General features: G+C 43.6%; 1 protein-coding gene across 1 annotated transcript in view; it reads right to left on the bottom strand.

The window, feature by feature from the left end:
* LOC101893139 (uncharacterized) overlaps positions 1–21,766 on the bottom strand; it is a 223,558-nt gene that overhangs the window by 40,714 nt on the left and 161,078 nt on the right. Inside the window, 18 exon segments of the mRNA XM_059131727.1 lie at positions 1,712–4,906; positions 4,982–6,577; positions 6,770–7,099; positions 7,462–7,770; positions 7,842–8,177; positions 8,243–8,872; positions 8,945–9,268; positions 9,396–9,719; positions 9,948–10,262; positions 10,637–10,963; positions 11,062–11,394; positions 13,098–13,415; positions 13,581–13,904; positions 14,213–14,530; positions 14,593–17,670; positions 17,747–18,238; positions 18,619–18,801; positions 18,991–19,212. Of these exon segments, the coding sequence (XP_058987710.1) occupies positions 1,712–4,906; positions 4,982–6,577; positions 6,770–7,099; positions 7,462–7,770; positions 7,842–8,177; positions 8,243–8,872; positions 8,945–9,268; positions 9,396–9,719; positions 9,948–10,262; positions 10,637–10,963; positions 11,062–11,394; positions 13,098–13,415; positions 13,581–13,904; positions 14,213–14,530; positions 14,593–17,670; positions 17,747–18,238; positions 18,619–18,801; positions 18,991–19,212 (12,954 nt within the window).

Below are 21,766 nucleotides of genomic sequence, written 5' to 3'. Positions count from 1 at the left end.
AATTTATTGAAAATAGAATGGCTCTCAACAAATCTTTAGGCCGGGAACATTTTCGATGGCTCGAATTCGGCTCCCAAGTATCGGCAAGAAATCGCTATGTGTATAGTTTCATGTATAGCACACAAGGAGGAAAATGTCTTTAAACAACTATATTTTAGAACGAATGGCGCCCAATTAATCTTCTATATCTGACATATATTCGAAGGCTCGAATTTGGCGCCCATGTATCGGCAAGAACTCGCTACATGTATAGTTTCGGGAAAGCATAGGAAACAGGGAAGAAATCATCTTTAAACGACTACTTTCAAAAACATTTCTTAGCAATTTTGGCGCCCAATGTAATTTCGTACGTGGGATTAACAATTTAAACAAAATTTTAATATATTTGCGTACTGAAAATGCTCAAGAAATCTTCTAGGTCTGGAATATTTTCCCAAGTATCGGCAAGAACTCGCTATATGTATATTTTCTTGAAAGCATAGCAAACCAGGAAGAGATTGTCTTTAACGATTGCTTCCAAAAGCATTTCCTAGCAATTTTGGCGCCCAATGTAATTTGGTACGTGGGACTTGCAATTTAAATAAAATTTTAATTTATTTGCATATTGAAAAACGAATAGAGCCCAACGAATCATCTAAGCCTGGAATATATTTGAAGACTCGAATTTGGCGCCCAAGTATTGGCAAGAACTCGCTTTATGTATAGTGTCATGTGAACATAGCATACAAGGAAGAAAACGTCTTTAAGCGACTGCTTCCGAATACATTTTTTATAATTTTAGGTGCCCAAATTAATAAGTTACGTGGGATGAACAAATGATGTAGATGCATATTGAAACTTGAACACAAAAACCGGAAAATAAACCTTATTTTGCTAACTTCATATAAAAATGGCGCCCAACAGATCATCTACATCTAAAATATTTTCATTTGTTCCTAATTAATACCCAAATATCAGTAAGAATCTGCTCCGCTGACTACCGAACGTATTTCGCTACATTATTTGGGCCCAGCGTAATCGAATATAGAGAATAAATTATTTTTTGGTTTATGCAATATAGAGTGGCGCCCAATGTATAAACTATTTTTAAATATTTTCGTATAGTCAGATTTAAATTATATTTTTATCTAAATTAAAGGGGAAGTCTTCTTTTCTTTGGTCTGTTTAAGAATATTGAACGAACGTCAGATTGAATTGGCGCCCAACAGTTTATAATGTGAGATATTCATCGATTTCAAGCCCATTTTGCCATAAGTTCTGGTGCTATCTTTTGAACGTATTTAATTGCACATAACATCTTCCTTAAAATCTCAAGATCCACAATTTTTCCGTTTCTCTTATTAAAATGTAAACATACTCTAAAAAACAATTTCATTCTTTGTTTTAGGCATAACCAACATATATAAATTTCTAATCATACTAAATTATTCAAAAGCTCTTATTGTTTCCATAACTGTTTTAATAAAGCTTCATGGTATTATTCTTTGTTTTGGTTGGTTTTAGTTAAGGCATCAATATTAATTTGCTTCCCGCAATATTGCTTTTCAATTTGTGTCTTTTTCCATAGGTATTTTTTTCAACATTTCATTATTTTTTTGTTGTTGTTCTTCGTATCACTTGATTACATCCACCACCAATAAATTACTATAACTATTCCCTTGGTTATGCCTAATACCTAACATATGGGACAATATTGAAAACAAATTCCTACCTGGTATTGGTTGACAGCTTGAAAATGGATCTCCGGTGAAACCTGCTTCACAGCTACAAATCGGCATATGATTGGCAACGGTACAGCGGGCATTGAAACCGCACGAACCGATACAGGGATCTTCACATTTCTGGCGTATACAAGCCTTCGTCGATGGACACTCGGGATTGATGGTACATTCTGGTCGGCAATTTGGTGGTGTACCCAAGAAATTGGCAGCACACGAACATGCTGGGCTATCGCCCACCTCTTTGCATTCTGAGTTGGGGCCACATGGTGATGGCACACATGGATGTTTGGGTTCGCGTGGTGCCTCTATCTTTGGTTCTTCATAGCATCGGGTGAATGGATCACCAGTGTAACCAGTATTGCAAGTACAAATTGGATTGTGATTGATAACTTGACATCTGGCAAATTGGCCACAAGCTCCGGGGCAGGGATCAACACATTTACGATTGATGCAAGCCATTTGTAGCGAACACTCAGAGCTGACAATACATTCAGGTTTACAGGCTGGCGGGGAGCCCAACATACCCATTTGACAGGCACATTTTGGACCTTGGGGCGTAACTTGACACACACTGTTGGGACCGCATGGATTGGGGCGACAGAAATCAATTGGTTCCTCTTGACGCACCACTTGACGACAATTGACGAATGCATCTCCAGTATAACCCTTAGGGCAAGTACAAGCCGGTATGTGGTTGTTGACATCACATTGGGCATTTTGGCCACAGGTTCCGGGGCAGGGATCAACACACTTCTTATTCAAGCAAGCCTTGTTGGGTGAACAGTCTGTGCTCAGAGTACATTCAGGACGGCATCCGACATAGGGATCTCCTTGATAGTCTCTCAAACAGACACACACTCCACCGGGACGGCATTCAGCATTGGCTCCACATGGCTGCAAACTGCATGGATCACTTTCCACAGGAGTTTGAGTCTTTTCTTCAATAATTTCAATACATTGAGAGAATGGATCTCCGGTGAAGCCAGTGCGACAGGTACAGATTGCCAAATGATTTTGTATGCGGCACTCGGAATTAATGCCACAGGTGCCATCACAAGGATTGCGACACTTCTCGGCAATACACGCCAGATCAGATGGACAATCAGTGTTGACAACACATTCTGGACGGCAATTTGGTGGTGATCCAATATAGTTGGGCAGGCAAGAGCACGACGGCTGATCTCCACTCACTCGACATTCGGAATAGAGTCCACAGGGCGAAGGCACGCATGGATTCTTGGATGGTTTTGGAGCATCCTTGGGCTCTTCGGGAGCCGGATAACATCTTGTAAATGGATCACCGGTCATATCCAAGGCACAACTGCAAATCGGGTTATGGTTGATCACTTCACATTTGGCATCAATGCCACAAGTGCCAGCACAAGGATTGGCACATTTGAACTTGTGGCAAGCCTTGTTCTGGGGACATTCTGCATTGACGGTACATTCTGGTTTGCAGTTGGGTGGTGCTCCCACAAAGTTTTCGAGGCAGGAGCATACGGGCAGATCATTTGACACGCGGCACTTGCTGTTCGGTCCACACGGCGATGGCTGGCAAGGATTGCCTGGGGTTGGTGGTGGTAACTTAGGTTCTGGTCGGCAGTTGGAGAATGGATCTCCAGTATAGCCTTCATTGCAAACACAATTGGGTACATGATTAACGGCATAACACTGGGCATTGGAACCACAAATTCCAGGACATGGATCTTTACATTTGTTGCGTATACAAGCCATATCGGTGGGACAATCCGAACTGAGCACACACTCAGGTCTGCATCCTTCGTAGGGATTGCCTTGATAGTCATCAACACAGCGACATGAAGCGGCGCCGTTGCGCTCGATACATTCGGCGTTTGGTCCACATGGCGAGGGCTCACATGGCCTGATGGGTTCCTCTCTTTGTTGCAGGCATTGAACAAAGGCATTGCCAGCAAATCCAGCCGGACATGAGCATGACACAGTATGGCTGATGACACGGCATTCAGCATTGGTACCGCAAGAGCCTGGGCAGGGATCGCGACACTTGTTGTTGATGCAAGCCTGCGTTGAGGGACAGTCGGGATTGATAATACATTCTGGTCGGCAATTTGGTGGTGAGCCAAAGAATTCGGGCAGGCATTGACAAGTATGACCATTGGGACCAGACCTGCAAACTGAGTTTGGACCGCATGGTGATGGATCGCAAGGATCTCTTTCGGCAATCGGATCTTTGGGAGTTGGTGGTGGTGGAGGAATATCTAAACACCTCTTGAATGGATCTCCTGTCTTACCCGGAGGACAACCACAAATTGGACTGTGATTGATAACCTCACAACGGGCATCAATACCACAAGCTCCGGCACATGGATCAACGCATTTCTTGTTAACGCAAGCCTGTACAGCTGAGCATTCACTGGATACCACACATTCTGGTCGACACTGTGGTGGGGCACCAATGAAACCATCCATGCACGAGCACACAGCATGGTCGTTGATGTTGCGGCACTGGCTGTTGGGTCCACATGGTGATGGCGAACAAGGTTCGACGGGTTCATCTGGTTTCTCGACCTTCAGTCTGCAATTGGTGAATGGATCACCCTCATAGCCTCGTTGGCAGGAGCACACTGGAATGTGATTGAGGACTTCACACAAAGCGTTAACGCCACAAGTTCCAGGACAAGGATCAACACACTTGTTGCGCATGCATGCCTTATCGCGAGGACAATCAGCCGAGAGAGTACATTCGGGACGGCAACCATCATAAGGATTACCTTGGTAATTGTCTTGGCATCTACATTCACCATTAAAGCAATCAGCATTCGGACCGCATGGATTAGGATCACATGGATCATTTGGTGTCTTAGGCGATTCTGTGACCGGTTCTGGACTGCATCGTACAAATGGATCTCCGGTGTAGCCATCCAAGCAATTGCAAATAGGAACATGATTTAGGACATGGCATTTGGCTTCGAAACCGCAAGAACCAGGACAAGGATCACGGCATTTCTGATTGATACAAGCCTCGTTGGGACCACATTCAGAGTTGAGAACACATTCTGGTCGGCAATTTGGTGGGGCGCCAATAAAGTCTTGCAAGCAGGAGCATGCTGGACTGCCACCAATGATTTGACATTTTGAATTGGGTCCGCATGGTGAAGGAACACATGATGGCGGTTTCTCGGTGGGATCTTCTTCAATTACAATGGCTGTAGAGGAATAAAGAAAGAGAAAATCGGGAAATTTGTACCTTATTGGATATTTCAATACTTGTGAATACTTACGTATCTTCGAACACTTGACAAATGGATCTCCCGTCATGCCTCTGGGACAGGTGCAGATAGGACTGTGATTCTTGACCTGACAAATGGCCATGTGACCACAAGTATGTTGACATGGGTCCACGCACTTGTTGTTGACACAAGCCCTATCGGCCGAACACTCAGAGCTGACCACACACTCCGGACGACAGTTGGGTGGTTGATTGACGAACCCGGATTGACATGAGCAAACCGCCTGTTCATTGATGTTGCGGCAAATACTGTTGGGACCACAAGGAGATGGCACACAAGGATTAATAATGGGCCGTGGTGTGACAGGCACTGGTTTGCATTGGAAGAATGGATCTCCAGAATAACCTTGTGGACAGGTGCAGGTTGGTACATGATTGTCCACCGAGCAGATGGCGTATTCTCCGCAAATATTTATGCAAGGGTCCACACATTTGAAACGGACACAAGCTTGAGCTGGCGAGCACTCATCATTGGATTCGCATTCACGGCGACAACCCACTTGAGCATCGTACGGATTACCTTCGTAGCCATCGTGACAGTAGCAAGCACCGGCTCCGTTACGTTCACGGCACTCGGCATGAGGTCCACATGGTGAGGGTTCACAAGGTGAGGTGGGTGGCTGTTTGGGCAATACGGGTTCTACGAGTTGACAACCGTAAATTGGATCTCCTTCGTAGCCATCGGCACAAGAACAAATTGCGTTGTGTTGAACCACCTTACAGAGAGCATTGGAGCCACAGGATCCTGGGCAAGGGTCAATGCAACGTTCATTTTGACAGGCCAAATTACTTTGACACTCATCGTGATTGGTACATTCCGGTCGGCAGTTGGGTGGTCTTCCAATGTAGTTAGTCTGGCAAGAACAGGCTGCCTGGTCACCGATTTCACGGCACAATGAGTTGGGGCCACATGGTGAAGGTACACAAGGATTCATGGGATCCCGAGGAGTTTGTTGATCCACAACACACTCCACAAATGGATCACCGGTCATGTTGGCCGGGCAAGTACAGATCGGATTGTGATTCACCACTTGGCATCTGGCCTGAGAACCACATGCGCCAGCACATGGATCACCACATTTCTGTTGTATACAAGCCCTGTTCTGAGGACATTCAGAGCTGACAACGCACTCGGGACGACAAGATGGAGGAGCGCCAATATAATTGTCCAAGCAGGAGCAAACGGCATGACCATTCGATTCACGACACTGACTGTAAGGTCCGCATGGTGAAGGATAGCATGGATTCAATGGTGCCATAGTTGTGACTTCAATAACAGAACAGGCGCGATGAGCATCTCCGGTATAACCTTCAAAGCATTGGCAGTTGGGAGCATGATTGATGACTCTGCACTCGGCATTAATGCCACATACTCCAGGACAAGGATCCTGGCACTTGTTGTTGAAGCAAGCCTTTGAGCGATCACAATCGGAATTTTGTACACATTCAGGTCTACAGCCGGTGTAGGGATCGCCGAAGTACTCGGGAAGACAGGCACAGGAACCGACACCATTACGTTCGCGGCAAACGGCATTGGCACCGCAAGGTGAGGGATTGCATGGATCGCGAGGACGTTCAGTGGTATCAGCTGGAAATAGATTTGGGAAGCCTTTATGAGTAAAGCTCACTTTGATATGGAATGGCTGATAGGGGTCTCAAAAAGGGAAAGGAAGAATATTTGTTTGAGGTATTGGAGGGCAAATTGTTGGTTCTATATTCTTTCTTCCCCCTTCGATTTTCTTTTGCAAACTGTAGAGTGATAGCAAGAAAAGATATATACTTATTTGTACAGCACTACAGCCAGAGAACGGATCTCCGGTGTAGCCAGGTTCACATTGACATGCAGGACTGTGTTTTATAACTGTACACTGTGTATGTATGCCACAAGCACCGGCACACGGATTCGAACATTTCTGATTCATGCAGGCCATATTGGCTGGACAGTCCGAGCTACTCATGCATTCGGGACGACAATTAGGTGGCCGTCCCAGATAGTCGGGCAAACAGGAGCATGCAGGCGAACCACCACCAACATCGATACATTTCGAGTTGGGTCCACATGGAGAGGGTACACATGGATTGCCCGTCTTTTCGACTGGACGAACATCCACTGGAGAGGTGTTGGTGTACAGGTTGACAGGTGGGTAGGTAGTTAGGTGTTGTAGAGTAGTACAGGTTTTTTGTTTTTACAGAGATGATAGTGTTGTAGTAGTAGTGTAGAGTAGAGTTGGATAGTTCAATAGGACCATAGGATATAACATTCACAACACGACATAGAACACATTCAGTATTACAATAATAACAAAAAAAGAGAAAGGAAAATAAAACAAACATTAATATATACATACATCATGCAGGGATAGAAAGTGAGAGAGAGAGAGGTGTGAAACTGTAAAAGATGAAGAGAAAGAAAAACAATGTCTCCCTCTTTCTTCTCTTACAGTTCCACCAGAGAAAGTGTAACATGCTTACATTTAATTCTAGTACATCTATTGAAAGGATCTCCCGTATAACCAGGAGGACAGGAACATGCTGCATAGTGATTTACAACTTGGCAACGTGCTTCGGCTCCACAGGTGCCAGGACAAGGATCTATACATTTTTGATTTTGACAAGCCATATTCTGAGCACAATCCGAACTGACAATACATTCGGGGCGACAATTGGGCGGCGAACCGATATAGCTGGTTTGACACGAGCAAACGGCATGGCCATTTACTTCACGACACTGGCTATACGGGCCACAGGGTGAAGGTTGACAGGGATTTTCATCGCGGGCAACTATAGCGAAAAAACAAACGAGTGGAACAATTAGATGCATAATCTTCCAGAAGCAAAGTGGCAAAACCTACTTGGTTCTGGTTCCGGTTCGGGAATGAGACGACAAGAACTGAGAGGATTGCCGGTGAAACCTGGTAGGCAGTGACATGTTGGCACATGATTGCCCACCCGGCACTCGGCATTAATACCACAAACTCCTGGGCAGGGATCGGAACATTTTTGATTGACACACGACTTGTCACGTGGACAATCGGAATTGACGACACATTCAGGCCTACAGCCGCTGTAAGGATCACCAAAGTAACCCTCGACACAGGTACAAGAACCGGCACCATTGCGTTCCTTGCACTCAGCGTTGGGGCCACAAGGTGAGGGATTACAGGGTGTCAAACGTTCTTCGGGTACCGCTGAGAGAAGAAGAGAAAAATCTAAGTTTAGCATATCGTTTCCTACTGAGCAAGCGAACGCTTACGTGTTGGATTGCAACCGGCAAATGGATCTCCGGAATAACCCTGCTCACAGCTACAAACTGGCGAATGATTGACCACATTACAGAAGGCATTGAAACCACACGATCCCGGGCAAGGATCTTTACATTTCTCATTGATACAAGCCAAGTTTGCAGGACATTCTGAGTTAATGCTACACTCGGGACGACAGTTAGGTGCACGACCCACAAAATCTGGGAGACAAGAGCAGACAGGCGTCTCACCCACCACACGACACTGAGAGTTGGGTCCACAAGGACTTGGTATGCAAGGATTCGACGGTTTATCATCCTCCACCTTACGTTCTTCGATTTTAATGCAACGTATAAACGGATCACCGGTGTAACCCGATGGGCAAGAACAAATTGGATTGTGATTGGTAACCTTGCAGACGGCTTCATTGCCGCAGGTGCCTGGACATGGATCTACGCAACGCAAATTCAAACAAGCCCTATCTTGAGCACATTCCGAGCTAACGGAACACTCTGGACGACAGGCTGGTGGGGTACCCAAATAATTGGTTAAGCAAGAGCAGACTGCATGTCCATTTACCTCACGACATTGGCTGTAAGGGCCGCAGGGTGAGGGACGGCATGGTTTCACGGTGTCTAATTCTATGGGCAAAGGAAAGGGGGGAATTTTAATAATACTGCCAGCTAGATTAGAGAATTTCAACGAGCTATTACGTTTGATTTCTTTGCGACAATATTCCGATGGATTGCCAGTGTAACCGGAAGGACAACTGCAACTTGGAGCATGATTGATGACATGACACTGGGCATCAACGCCACACACGCCGGGACATGGATCGCGACATTTGTTGTTGATGCAGGCACGATTCTTGGCACAGTCGGTATTGAGCACACATTCCGGACGGCATTCCGTGTATGGGTCTCCATGATATTCCGGCAAGCAAGTACAGGATCCCACACCATTACGTTCCTTGCAAACGGCATTGGCACCACAAGGGCTCGGGTTGCACGGCTCCGCCTTTTCCGGTGGTACAATAACTAGACGCGAAAAATCAAGTTCATTTTAGCAAAATGCATTTAAGAGGCAAAGCGAAGCAACTGTCGTTTCGTTGGCGATCATATAAAGCTATAACATCTTAAAAACTAAACTAAAACTATGTCTTACTTTGCGGACTACATTCTGAAAATGGATCACCCGTATAACCTGGCAAGCAACGACATATTGGTCTATGATTATTTACAGTACATGTGGTAAATGAACCGCATGAGCCCTGACATGGATCTTGACAACGCTGATTGATGCAAGCCATATTGCCGCGGCAATCGGAGTTCGAAGTACATTCGGGACGGCAGTTTGGCGCCCGACCAATGTAATTCGCCAGGCAAGAGCAAACTGCCTGATCGTTGTTCGGCGAGACGCGACACTGTGAATTCGGACCACATGGCGAGGGTACACAGGGATTCACAGGATCTCTTACGATTGGACGTTCTGTTTGAGCGTGATTTTTGTTTTGATTTTTTGTGGGTACAATAAATGAGAGTAAAAGCATGCAGGAGAGCGTATAAAAATTTACATAGAAAAAAAAGAGGAGAGAAAGAGAAAAATGTTGTATATTTGTATATGTATGAGAGAGATGATGAGTTGAATGAATGATATTTATGAGAATTTTTCTGGATGAGAGTGAGAGAGCATTTTGCATTTGCAATCCGTTCTTACTTTCTTCGTATATACAGCGTATGAATGGATCTCCGGTGAAGCCAGACATGCATGAACATATGGGATTATGATTGACCACGCGACACTGGGCATTAATGCCACACGTTCCCGGACAAGGATCTTTGCATTTCTCATTTATACACGATTTGTCCTGGGCACAATCAGAGCTGGTCATACATTCGGGACGACAATTGGGTGGGGCGCCAATATAATTGGCCACACACGAGCAAACGGCATGACCATTTTGTACCCGACAATTGCTATAGGGACCACATGGTGAGGGTACACAGGGATTGCTGGGTACGGTAATGTCATCTAAACGGAAAGTGAAGGAGTAGGGTAACAGAGATACATACACATCAAAATTGAGGTTTAAAACCAAGAGTTACGTTTTGGTTAGGGGGTATTAATACCAAATTTTGGGGGCATCGCAAAGCCACCCAATGAAGGAGTTCAAGTTGTTAGAGCATATTAACAGCCAATTTTTCTTTTTTTTTGCTATGGGGGATGTGGGGGGAGATTAATTTTTAGTTTGGAGGAAATCAATTGGTTAGGTGTTAGAATTTTATTCCTGGCTTTTTGTTTGGACTGTGTGAGGCTCAAACTCCTTCCATGTGCTACAGTATTTAGTAATTTGTGGTAAGTTTTCTTAGTGTGTGGGTGTTTTGTTTTTGTTGTCTTTTGCTTACATTTAGGTGTTTCTGGTATGGCATGGCAACCCACATTGGGATTTCCCGTAAAGCCCAATAAACATTCACAATTTGCCTGATGATTCAAAGCATAACATTCGGCATTATGACCACACACACCCGGACAGGGATCCACACATTTGTTATTGACACAGGCCTGTGATTTCGAACAATCCGAGTTCAGAACACATTCCGGTCGACACTCAACATATGGATCACCGAAATATTCGGGTATGCATTTACATGCAGCCGCACGATTACGTTCTTCGCACAAAGCATTCAAACCGCAGGGGCTGGGATTGCAGGGTTGTATGGGTTCATCGGGAACTATGTTGGGGGTAACAACGATAACAACAGAACAAACAAACAAAAAATGAAGCATTATTTCTCTGCCCGTAATTCTTCGATCTCTAAAAACCACCTACTTTTTATTAAGAGATAACAACCCGAAAATGGATCTCCAGTAAAGCCATCCTGACACATACACACCGGTACATGATTGCTAACATGACATTGAGCATTGTTGCCACACGAACCGATACAGGGATCAACACAACGATTATTGAGACATGCCCTTTGCGAGGGGCACTCCGAATTGATGGAACATTCGGGACGACAGTTCGGCGGACGTCCAATGTACTCGCGTAGGCAAGAACAAACGGCACCATTGCTGGAGACTCGACACTGCGAATTCGGACCACACGGTGATGGTATGCATGGATTTTGTGGTACAATGGGATCTCTTGGCGGTTCGGGTTCTTTCGGTGCGAAAAACAAAATGGAATTAGTATAACAAACACTTTGACGATGCCTGGCTCCTTAGATTTTTTGTAAACAGTTTTTGGTTTTTGCGTTTTAGGTGAGTTGGAATTCGGAGACGATTTGGGAGCCAAAAGAAATAGACTTGGAACCCTTTCAAAGGTTGCAAATTTTGAAAATGTTCTAATTGATAGAATTCAAGCGTTGCTTTATCGATTTCATCAATGAAAAAATTGATACGATTTTTAAAAATCACATTTTGTTCGAAACAACTGACGTTCTACTTCCCCTTCGGAACTTAACTAGAGCTATTCTAGGTGATATAGTGCTGGTGCCAAAAAATACCGCTTGTAAATAGATTCCGATACGTTACACAAGGAATTATATGGAATCGGAAGAATCTCTTCGCTATTTTTTTTTCATTCAAGTTCAACAAGTTTGACGTTTGTAAAAGGTCGTTGGATGCCATTCGACTCCAAAATGATTATTTTCAAACATCGGACTCGTAGAAGCACTAAAATTCTTTCTACAGAACGGTTTTGCAAGAATCTATTGGGTTTCTTTTGAGAGCTGGCGAACCAACGAAATCCTTTACGAGTCACTATTGATGTCTTTCCATTCGTTTGGTCCATCTTTGCGAAGATCAGGTTCATTGGTTGCATGGAATCCAACATCAAGAAAACGTATTTCGAAGATCGAACAAGCGCAGAATCTTCACCTTTGAATACGATTCCATTTGGTAGGTAGGTAAAGCAGATTTCGAGCGAGTATATAAAGAGTTTCTAAGTAGAACCGATATTCAGGAAACTGTAGTTCTAACATCGAACATGTAGAAATATAACATCGAACATGTAGAAGAATTATGATGAGCCATCTCTGTTGAATCCAACTTCAGGAAGTTGTAGTTGGAACATTTGCGACAACTTCCAGAAGTTTAAGTTCGAACATTTGTAATGTAAAAAAAGACTTCTATGGGGTTGTCGAGTTTGCTCTGTTTCATTAGGATCAAATTCGAACATCCTAAAAAATATTTTCAATGGTGAGTATGTGAAGATCTGCTGAGTGGAATCCAACTTTTAGAAGATGTAGTTCAAACAAGTAGAAGGATGAAGAATCATGCAGAACCATTTCTATTGAATACAACTTCACGAAAGTTGTAGTTCGAATATTGCCGACTACTTTGCACAAGTTTAAGTTCGAAAATTTAGTAGGTAGGCAAAACAGACTTCTATGGGATTGTCCAGTGTGAACGTTTCATTAGGATCAAGTTCAAACATCCTAACAGATATATCAAATGGTGAGTATGTGAAGGTCTGCTGAGTGGAATCCAACTTCAAGAAGATGTAGTTCTATTGAGTTGTCGTTTTTCTTCATTTTGTATATACGACCAGATTTATAATTTCACTTCGAACTCGATGATACAGTGGAGATTGGCGTAATCTGATCCAATGTTTAATGATTCTGGTGACTAAAAGGGCAGTGCAGAAAAAGAATTGTTCCAAATCGTTGGAAGAAGAACTTGCTCACGGGGGAAAATCAAAGTGAATGACATTTTTCTGTTCAGGAATTGATTCCGATTTCGAAAACATAAACGGAGTATAAAGGAATCACGATTCCTAATTTTTAGTGTCTCTGCAACTTCAAAAACTGTTTACAAAACCTTTAGGAGGATGAAAGCAATTAGCGGCATTTAAAAACCTACTTCTTTCCGGTTGACACTGATGGAACGGATCACCCGTATAGCCCTGCATGCAAGTGCAGATGGGCGAATGATTTGTAACGCGACATCTAGCATTGTGACCACATGTACCGGGACAAGGATCTACACAACGTTGATTTACACATGCCTTATCCGAAGGACATTCGGCACTGATGACACATTCTGGCTTACAATTCGGTGGCTGGCCCATATAATTGGGCAAACAAGAACATATTGGACGATTTCCACGTACGCGACAACTACTAAACTGACCGCATGGAGAAGGTCGGCATGGATCTTCGGGCAGTGGTAAGTATTCATCTGGCAGAAAGATAAAATTTCGGATATGAATTTCTAGAATTTCTAAGGACCTATTAACTCTACCGCAGCCGGCAAACGCTCAACGATTTAGGAATTGTGAAAATCTGAATAACAATTCCACAATCGTTGTAGTGTTACGGCTTCGGGAAGGTGGAAGAAACCTACTTGATGGCCTTTCAACACATATTCTCATGGGATTTCCCGTAAAACCGGGTTCACATGAGCACATGGGCTGATGGTTTGCCACACGACACAAAGCCCGATAGCCACACAAGTTTTCACACGGATCAACACATTTCATGTTCAGGCAAGTTTTCGTGCGCGGACAATCCGAGTTTTGTACACACTCTGGACGACAATTGATATATGGATCACCGAAATAGTTTGGCAAGCAGCTACAAGCTCCTGCACCATTACGTTCACGGCATATGGCATTGGAACCGCAGGGTGAGGGATTGCAAGGATCACTTGGTGTATCAGGGACCACAACTACAGGTGGTTCGAATAAAATAAATATACATAAGGGTAATGAGTATTTATAGAGTGATAGACGAGGGAAAAAGAGATAGAGATATAAATAAAAGCTATGGAGATAAAATACTTAAAAACTAATACATAGGTATATAAAACATGCATTTCTTTCTTAAAAATATATCCCACCACCTTCTTTGGAAACTGGAAAAAAGTGTACATTTGATAGATTACATTTAAAAATTGGGCGCCACATTTCGTGAGCTTTAAATGTGGGGAAATTTGAATACGAAAAATCGATAGCAAAGTATTGAAATTGCACTTACTTGCTCGCATACTGCAGCCGGCATAGGGATCACCTTCATGACCCTCAAGACAGGAGCAAACGGGTTTGTGATTCAAAGCTGTGCAAACGGCATTGAAACCGCATGCTCCTGCACAAGGATCTTCACAACGTTGGCCAATACAGGCACGATTCGATGGACAGTCTTGATGGATAACACATTCGGGGCGACAGTTGGGCGGGGCACCGAACATGCCGGGCAGACAAGAGCACACAGCTCTATTGTCCATGTCACGGCACTGGGCATTGGGACCACATGGGCTGGGTAGGCAGGCATTAATTTCAGGGTTAGGTTGTTTGGCTGTAAGAGAAGAGAATTTTCATGTTCAAGGTGTTCACGCCAACCTCAATTGTCTAACTTACGTTTTGGTACACATTGTTCAAATGGATCACCGGTCATGTCCGAGGGACAAGAGCAAATGGGATTGTGGTTAACCACCTGACATTTGGCATTGAATCCGCAAGTTCCAACACAAGGATCGGCACATTTCTGATTGATACAGGCCAAATGTTGACTGCACTCAGAACTGACAACACATTCAGGACGGCAGTTGGGCGGTGAGCCAAAGTAACCCACCTGGCAAGAGCAAGTGGGACGGCCATCCACAGCACGACAAATGCTATAGGGTCCACAGACATTCGGTTCACAAGGACTAACTGGTGTTCGCGTTTCCTTCTTACAGCCGGTAAATGGATCACCAACATAACCACGAGCACAGCTGCAAACCGGCACATGATTGGCCACCGAACATTCAGCATTCGCACCACAAGTGCCAACACATGGGTCGCGACAATGTTGCTTGATGCAAGCCTGTTGGGCCGGGCATTCGGCATTGTAGACACACTCAGGTCTACAACCGGTTGTATAGGGATCTCCAATGTAGGGTTCAATGCACGAACATCTGGCAATGCCATTACGTTCGGTGCAAACGGCATTTTCAGCACATGGGTTGGCATAACATGGATCAACATGATCTTGTGGCTTGATGACCTTGGAACAACCCACAAAGGCATCACCTTCGTAACCTTCCTCACAACTGCAGTAGGCTGAATGGGCAATGACCGTACACTTGGCATTGTGGCCACACGTGTTGACGCAAGGGTTTTCACATTTCTCCTGGATACAGGCCTTGTCCGCCGGGCACTCACTGTTCAGGGTACATTCGGGTCGGCAATATGGTGGACTTCCCACATAGTTGGCCACACAAGAGCACACTGGTCGCCCTTGCTTAACTTGGCATATCGAGTTTGGTCCACATGGTGAGGGAAGGCATGGATTCTCAGGTCTTGGGTGATCTACTTCCTTGGGTTGTTCTTGTACGGGTACACATGAAACGAATGGATCTCCTTCATAGCCCGACTCACAAGAGCAAATGGGGTTATGATTTTGGACCTTGCATTTGGCTGCAACACCACAGGTACCAGGACAGGGATCGGCACAACGTTGATTTATACATGCCTGCTGCAGGGGGCACTCCGAGCTGACAATACATTCCGGCTGGCAGACGGGCGGTGAACCCTTGAAATCTGGCAGACAGGAACAGGCAGCATATCCCTCGGGCGATATTAAACATCTGGCATTTGGACCACATGGTGAGGGTTCACAAGGATTTCTGGGTGTATCGACCGGTAGATAGGTATTGGGGATTTGTGGAGTTCTGGAACATTGTTTGAATGCATCACCGGTATAACCCTCGGGACAAATACACACCGGGCCGTGGTTAACTACCTGGCACAGGGCATTGATGCCACAAACTCCCGCACAAACATCCACACATTTTGAATTGACACAAGCTCTGTCCACGGGACAATCGGAATTGAGCACACATTCTGGTCGGCAGCCCACGAAGGGATTACCGAAGTAACCCTTGCGGCAGACACACGAGAGGACACCACTTTGTTTTTTACAATCTGCATTGGCGCCACACTGCAATTTGGCACAGCTGGGCGATGGTGTGGGCTTGTCACGTATCGGAACATCACAGTGATCATATGGATTACCATAGAGTCCTGGAGGACAGGCACAAATCGGATTGTGTTCATAGACATGACAAACGGCCTTGTGACCGCAGGAGCCGGGGCAGGGATCCAAACATCTAGAACCTAAACATGCCTTGTCGAAGGGACAATCAGAATTCGAAATACATTCAGGACGACAGCGTGGATTATATTGGGCATCAGGTCCGAAACAGGGATCGCAAAGAGCCACACCATCTGTGTAAACGGAACAAACATCTGAGGGGCCGCACGGCGAGGGTACACAAGGATCACGTGATACATTGTGTAGCACACCTATGGCAATACATTGACGGAAGGCATCTCCAGTGAAACCATCCAGACAGCGGCAAACCGGGGTATGTTGTTGTACCGAACACAACGCATTGATTCCACAAATAGTGCCAGCACAAGGATCGATACATTTGTGGTTGATACAGGCTTGATTGGAACCACAGTCCGAGTTGATGTCACACTCGGGGCGGCAGCCAGTCTTGGGATCACCCAAATAGCTGGGCAGACATGAGCAAACGGCGCGGTTATTCATTACCTTACATTCACTGTTCAAACCACATGGACTAGGCACGCAGGGGTTCTTGTGTTTCTTGGGCACATCCAAGGCATAGCAGAAGACACCGGGATTACCAGTTAGGCCGGGATTACATGAGCACACTGGATGATGTTGCTCAACACGGCAGTTGGCACCATGGCCACAGGCTCCAGGGCATGGATCGTGGCATTTGAAGCCCATACAAGCCCTGTCGAAGGGACAGTCATCATCAACTTGACATTCGTAACCATGACAGCCTAGCGCAGAGTTTGGATCTCCAGCCAAGCCTTCGGGACAAACACAGGAACTTTGGCCATTGGGAGATATAACACATTCGGCATTAGGACCGCAAGGATTTGGTTCACATACCGAGCGTGGTGGTTCACGGCAGTTTTGATATGGATCTCCAATGTAACCAGGACGGCAATAGCACTGCTCACGATTATCGGTAACATAACAGTCGGCATTTTGGCCACATGGACCGGGCTTGCATAGTTCAATGGTAACCGATGGCTTCTCACACAAACGGAATGGATTTCCAATCTTATTGTCGGGACAGAAGCACACTGGGTTGCGGGTAGAGTCACAAATGGCGCCAACGCCACAAGGATTCGGGTCACAAGGATTGATGGGTTCAATGCAGCCGCGTATGGTGTTGGGACTTTCCACATAGCCTGGCAGGCAGGTACATTTCGAGAAACCATTCGACAATGTGGTACACTGGGTGTTGGGTCCACATGGTGAGGGGTCACAGGGATTCGATGGCAGTTGACAGGGTACGTTAGGTGGTTGACCTTCATATTCGGGTAGGCAGAAACAAATTGGTGAGTTGGAGACCATGCGGCAGCCAGAGTTGGGTCCACAGGGATTTGGTGTACACTCATCACCCTCAGGAACTGGGGAGAGAAAGAAAGAAAATGTTATTAGAATGGAATTGAGAATGGGAGAGGGGGTTGGGAGATGGATACTCACTGCAATTCTTGAAGGGATTTCCGGTAAGACCCTTGGGACAATAACAAATGGGATTGCCGTTATCCAATTCACACAAGGCATTCGTGCCACATGGATTGGGATCGCAGGGATTGCTGGGAGGACTGCAAGCAATTGCTGGATTTCCTGTATAGCCAGGAGGACATTTACAGATACCACGATGATTGACAACATCACACAGGGCATAGGCACCACAGCTGCAGGGCGAGGAACATTTGCCATTGATACACGCCTCACTGGCATCACACTCCCCATCGGAACGGCAACCTTGCAGCACGCTGCACTCAACATAGGCATTACCCACATAGCCGGCCAAGCAGCGGCATTCAATGCCATGATTGACGGCGAAGCATTCGGCATTTTCACCACACGAATCCTCTTGGCATGGATTAATGCAACGTCTGTTCAGGCGATCGCACAACTTGTTCGGAGGACAATCCTCGTTGTATTGACAAACCGGAGGTGATTTGTAGGCTATTGGATGTTTTTGTTTCGTTTTGTTTTCGATAGGAATTATGGGTGTTTTTGTTTGTTTGTGGTTAAGGGGTGAAAGTGGTTCGGATTTGTTTGTTCGTATGGTATATTGTCGGTGTATTTATACAAGTTTTGTTGTTGATAGCAATTTTGCGCAGTGTATTATTGTTGTATTTTGTACACCAGTGCATACAGATTGCAGGGTTGTATTTTTTGTTTGTTTATTTTACAGTGTTGTTGTTTGATTGTTTTTTATTTATTATTTTTATTTTCAATGTGAATGATAAGAAAGATTAAAAAGTTTTGATAAGATTAGAAAATAGGTTTTAGGGGTGCTTGAGATATAAAGTATTTGCTTTGGTTAGAGCTTCCAAACTTACCTGGTTGACAGCCAACATAACCATTACCCTCATAGCCATCGGTACAGCTGCATTCGGCGGCGTGATTGGTGTTAACACAGACAGCATTTTGGGCACACGGATTGTGGGCATCACAAGGGTGGAGACAACGTTGATTGATACAGGCCTCGGTAATGGAGCAATCAGAATCATGAGTGCATTCCACTGATGTAGAAAGAGGAAGAGAAGAAATTTTCGAAATTAGTATAGGCCAACATTTTTGGTTAGGTAAATTCGAAAATTTTTCAATTTAACTCTTATTGTTGATTAATATTTGTTTTTGTTTTTTTCTCTCTTTAGCATGGAATGAAAATTGTTGATTAGCTAAGGTTAGATTTTGTTTTAGTAGCTTACTTGATTTGTCGGCCGTTACACATTTCACCGTTGGATTACCTTCATGTCCGGGTGGACATGAACATATTGGCCTGTGCATTTTGGCAACACACTTAGCAGTGGCCGCACAAACATTGGCAAACTCACAGGGATCTTGACACAGACCCATGTAACAGGCTTCACTTTCAATACAATCATTATTCGATTGACAAGGTTCCGGATTCTTGGGTCTACCAGGGGATTCTGTACGATTGTTAAGGTAAGTAGTTGATTTGGTTTTGATGAGAGGGTTAAGAGAGATAAGTTAAAAAAAAACATGTTATTATTGTTATTGCTGTTGTTTGCATTGATATATTGAAAATAAACAAATGTTAGGTTATGTGAGATTTTATTTGATTTGCTATTAAAATAATATGACACTACTTGGGGTGTTTGTTCTATGTACACATAATGTCGGGGAAATGTACAACAAGAGTGGGAGAAGAATTCAGTATATTTGCTGTACAAGGACACAAATATTTACAGTGCTCGGGTCGAAATTAAGAGAAAGGAACCTTAGAAATTCTACATACATCAGCGATCTATCGGGACCTATATGTCTGAGACCATTCTGGACTAATGACCTGTTTCTGTCCGCAAAGAAACTACATGAGTGGCCCTTAAAAAAAAAAACAGAGAGGAATTTGTAATTTTTAAATTGTATCCGTAGATATCAAACTGAAGTCTTAATCGAAATTGGAACTCAATATCTTTTGGCAGTTTAGAATTAAAAATGTAAGGGTTTCAAAATAGAATTATATTGTATAGAAGAATTGGACAATTAATAATGGAGCAATACACAAGTAAAGAACGTGTCAAAATCTTTTCAAAGCAACGGTCCATTGTGTTGGCTCAGTTTGCATACCGTCATCAATTTAATGTGCGGGTTGCAACCTCTCAATCAACAATGAACCGTTTCAAATTTTCGACAACAAGGAGTCTGAGAAACCTTCCTGGTTTCTACGAACTACTACGAACTATCAACATGTTTGACAATATTCAAGTGGTGCAGGATTCTAGAAACATCAACCAGGAGATCTTTGACACAACTTGGCCTCTCAAGAGGGTCGGTGATTACCAGAAGAATGTTTCCATACAAAATTCAATTTGTTCAAGAATTAAAAACGACAGATTCCCAGCAATGACTTGACTATGCAATTAATTTCCTGCAAAAATCGCAAAAGAAATTTTTTTTTATGAAATTTTATTCATAACTTGGTTATGAATGACGAAGCCCAATTCCAATTAAAAACTGTAGGATATGGGCTACGGAATGCCCAAGAGTACTTCATCAACGACAATTACAACTAGTTAAGTGTACAGATTGCTGCGGTATTTCTTTAGAAGGGATTATGGGCCCATATTTTTTGAGGTGTCGACATTTCCATCACAGCTGAGATCACCATATCGAGCCATGTTGGAAATTTTTGTAAGGCCAGCCGTGAAAGAATCATTTGCCCATATTTTTTTTTTGAAAATGAATGAGGTGTCACCATTTCCGTCACTTGTGATCGATATCGGGCCATGGAAAACCTTGCGCAAATATGGTTCCAAAAGAATGGAGCCACAGCTCACATTGCGAAGGCTCTTTTACGCGACATCTTTGGTGAAACAATAATTTTGCATAGCAACAATTTTAATTGGCCTCCGCGTTGCCCGGAATTAACCGCTCCAGACTGTTTCCTTTGGAGTTATTTAAAAGGGGAAGTTTATGCTAATAAGCCTAGGACTATTGAGGAATTAAAAATCAATATTCGAGACGAAATTGACAACATAAAATCGGAAGTTTTGCGAAAGGTCATGGAAAATGTGCGGGATATCATTTTTAATTACTAATCTACAAATATTCCATATAAATTTATTGTATTTAAAAACCAAAAAAGTTACAAAAATTTGTCTTAAATAAAAAGTTATAACGAATTCACACCACTTCGATGTTTCTGGGATTATCCTGTATTACTGAGGTGACCACTCAAAGTTCCTTCTCTTTTGAGAGTAACATTCTCATGTTATGCAAGTATTAGAAATCCCGGTATTTCATAAAATATCAGTAACCCAGGTTGAAGTAAGTGCCCGCATTCGTGCTCTCAGTGAATAAAATCCTCTCCCTGATACATATGAAGTCATAGATAAACTATTGACTCACACATTAATAAAAAAAGAGAAGTAAAAGTGCATCTCTGTCTAACGCTGCAGTAATCGCAAGTCTCTCAACAGTTGTTTCATACACAATAGTAAATGTGCGGGAACTAACAAGTTTCGCTCTTTGAATGAATCTAGAGTAGAACAAAATAGAGAAAAGTCGCAGTAATCCATGTTGAAGTAAAGCAGGGGTGCTCAAGAAGAAATATCTCTTTTCAGTTAAATTTCTCTTTGCTTATTTAAATCAAGAACAAAACAGTGTTAAGTCATTATTTATACAAATATTTTTTATCCATTTGCTTTATAAATTATTTTGCAAACATTCATGTTTAAAAACAATTAAATAGAACCGTAAAATATAAAGAAAAACAGAATTTTAATTTTCTCTTAAATTATCTCTTTTTTCTCTTTATGTTCTAGAACACGGTTTTGAGCACCGCTGAAGTAAAGGCTCACACGTGTACTCTTAGTGAATACAATACTTTCTGTTATAGATATATGAAGACATATATAAACAATTGACTCACACATAAAAACACAAAGAGAAATAAAAGTGTGATTCTGTCGCAGGCTGCAGTAATTGCAATTCACTCCGCGCAAACATTGAATTATTTAA

The sequence above is a fragment of the Musca domestica genome, unplaced genomic scaffold (assembly GCF_030504385.1).
Source record: "Musca domestica strain aabys unplaced genomic scaffold, Musca_domestica.polishedcontigs.V.1.1 11, whole genome shotgun sequence".
Lineage (NCBI taxonomy): Eukaryota > Metazoa > Arthropoda > Insecta > Diptera > Muscidae > Musca > Musca domestica.
This window is presented reverse-complemented; position numbering and strand designations above follow the sequence as displayed.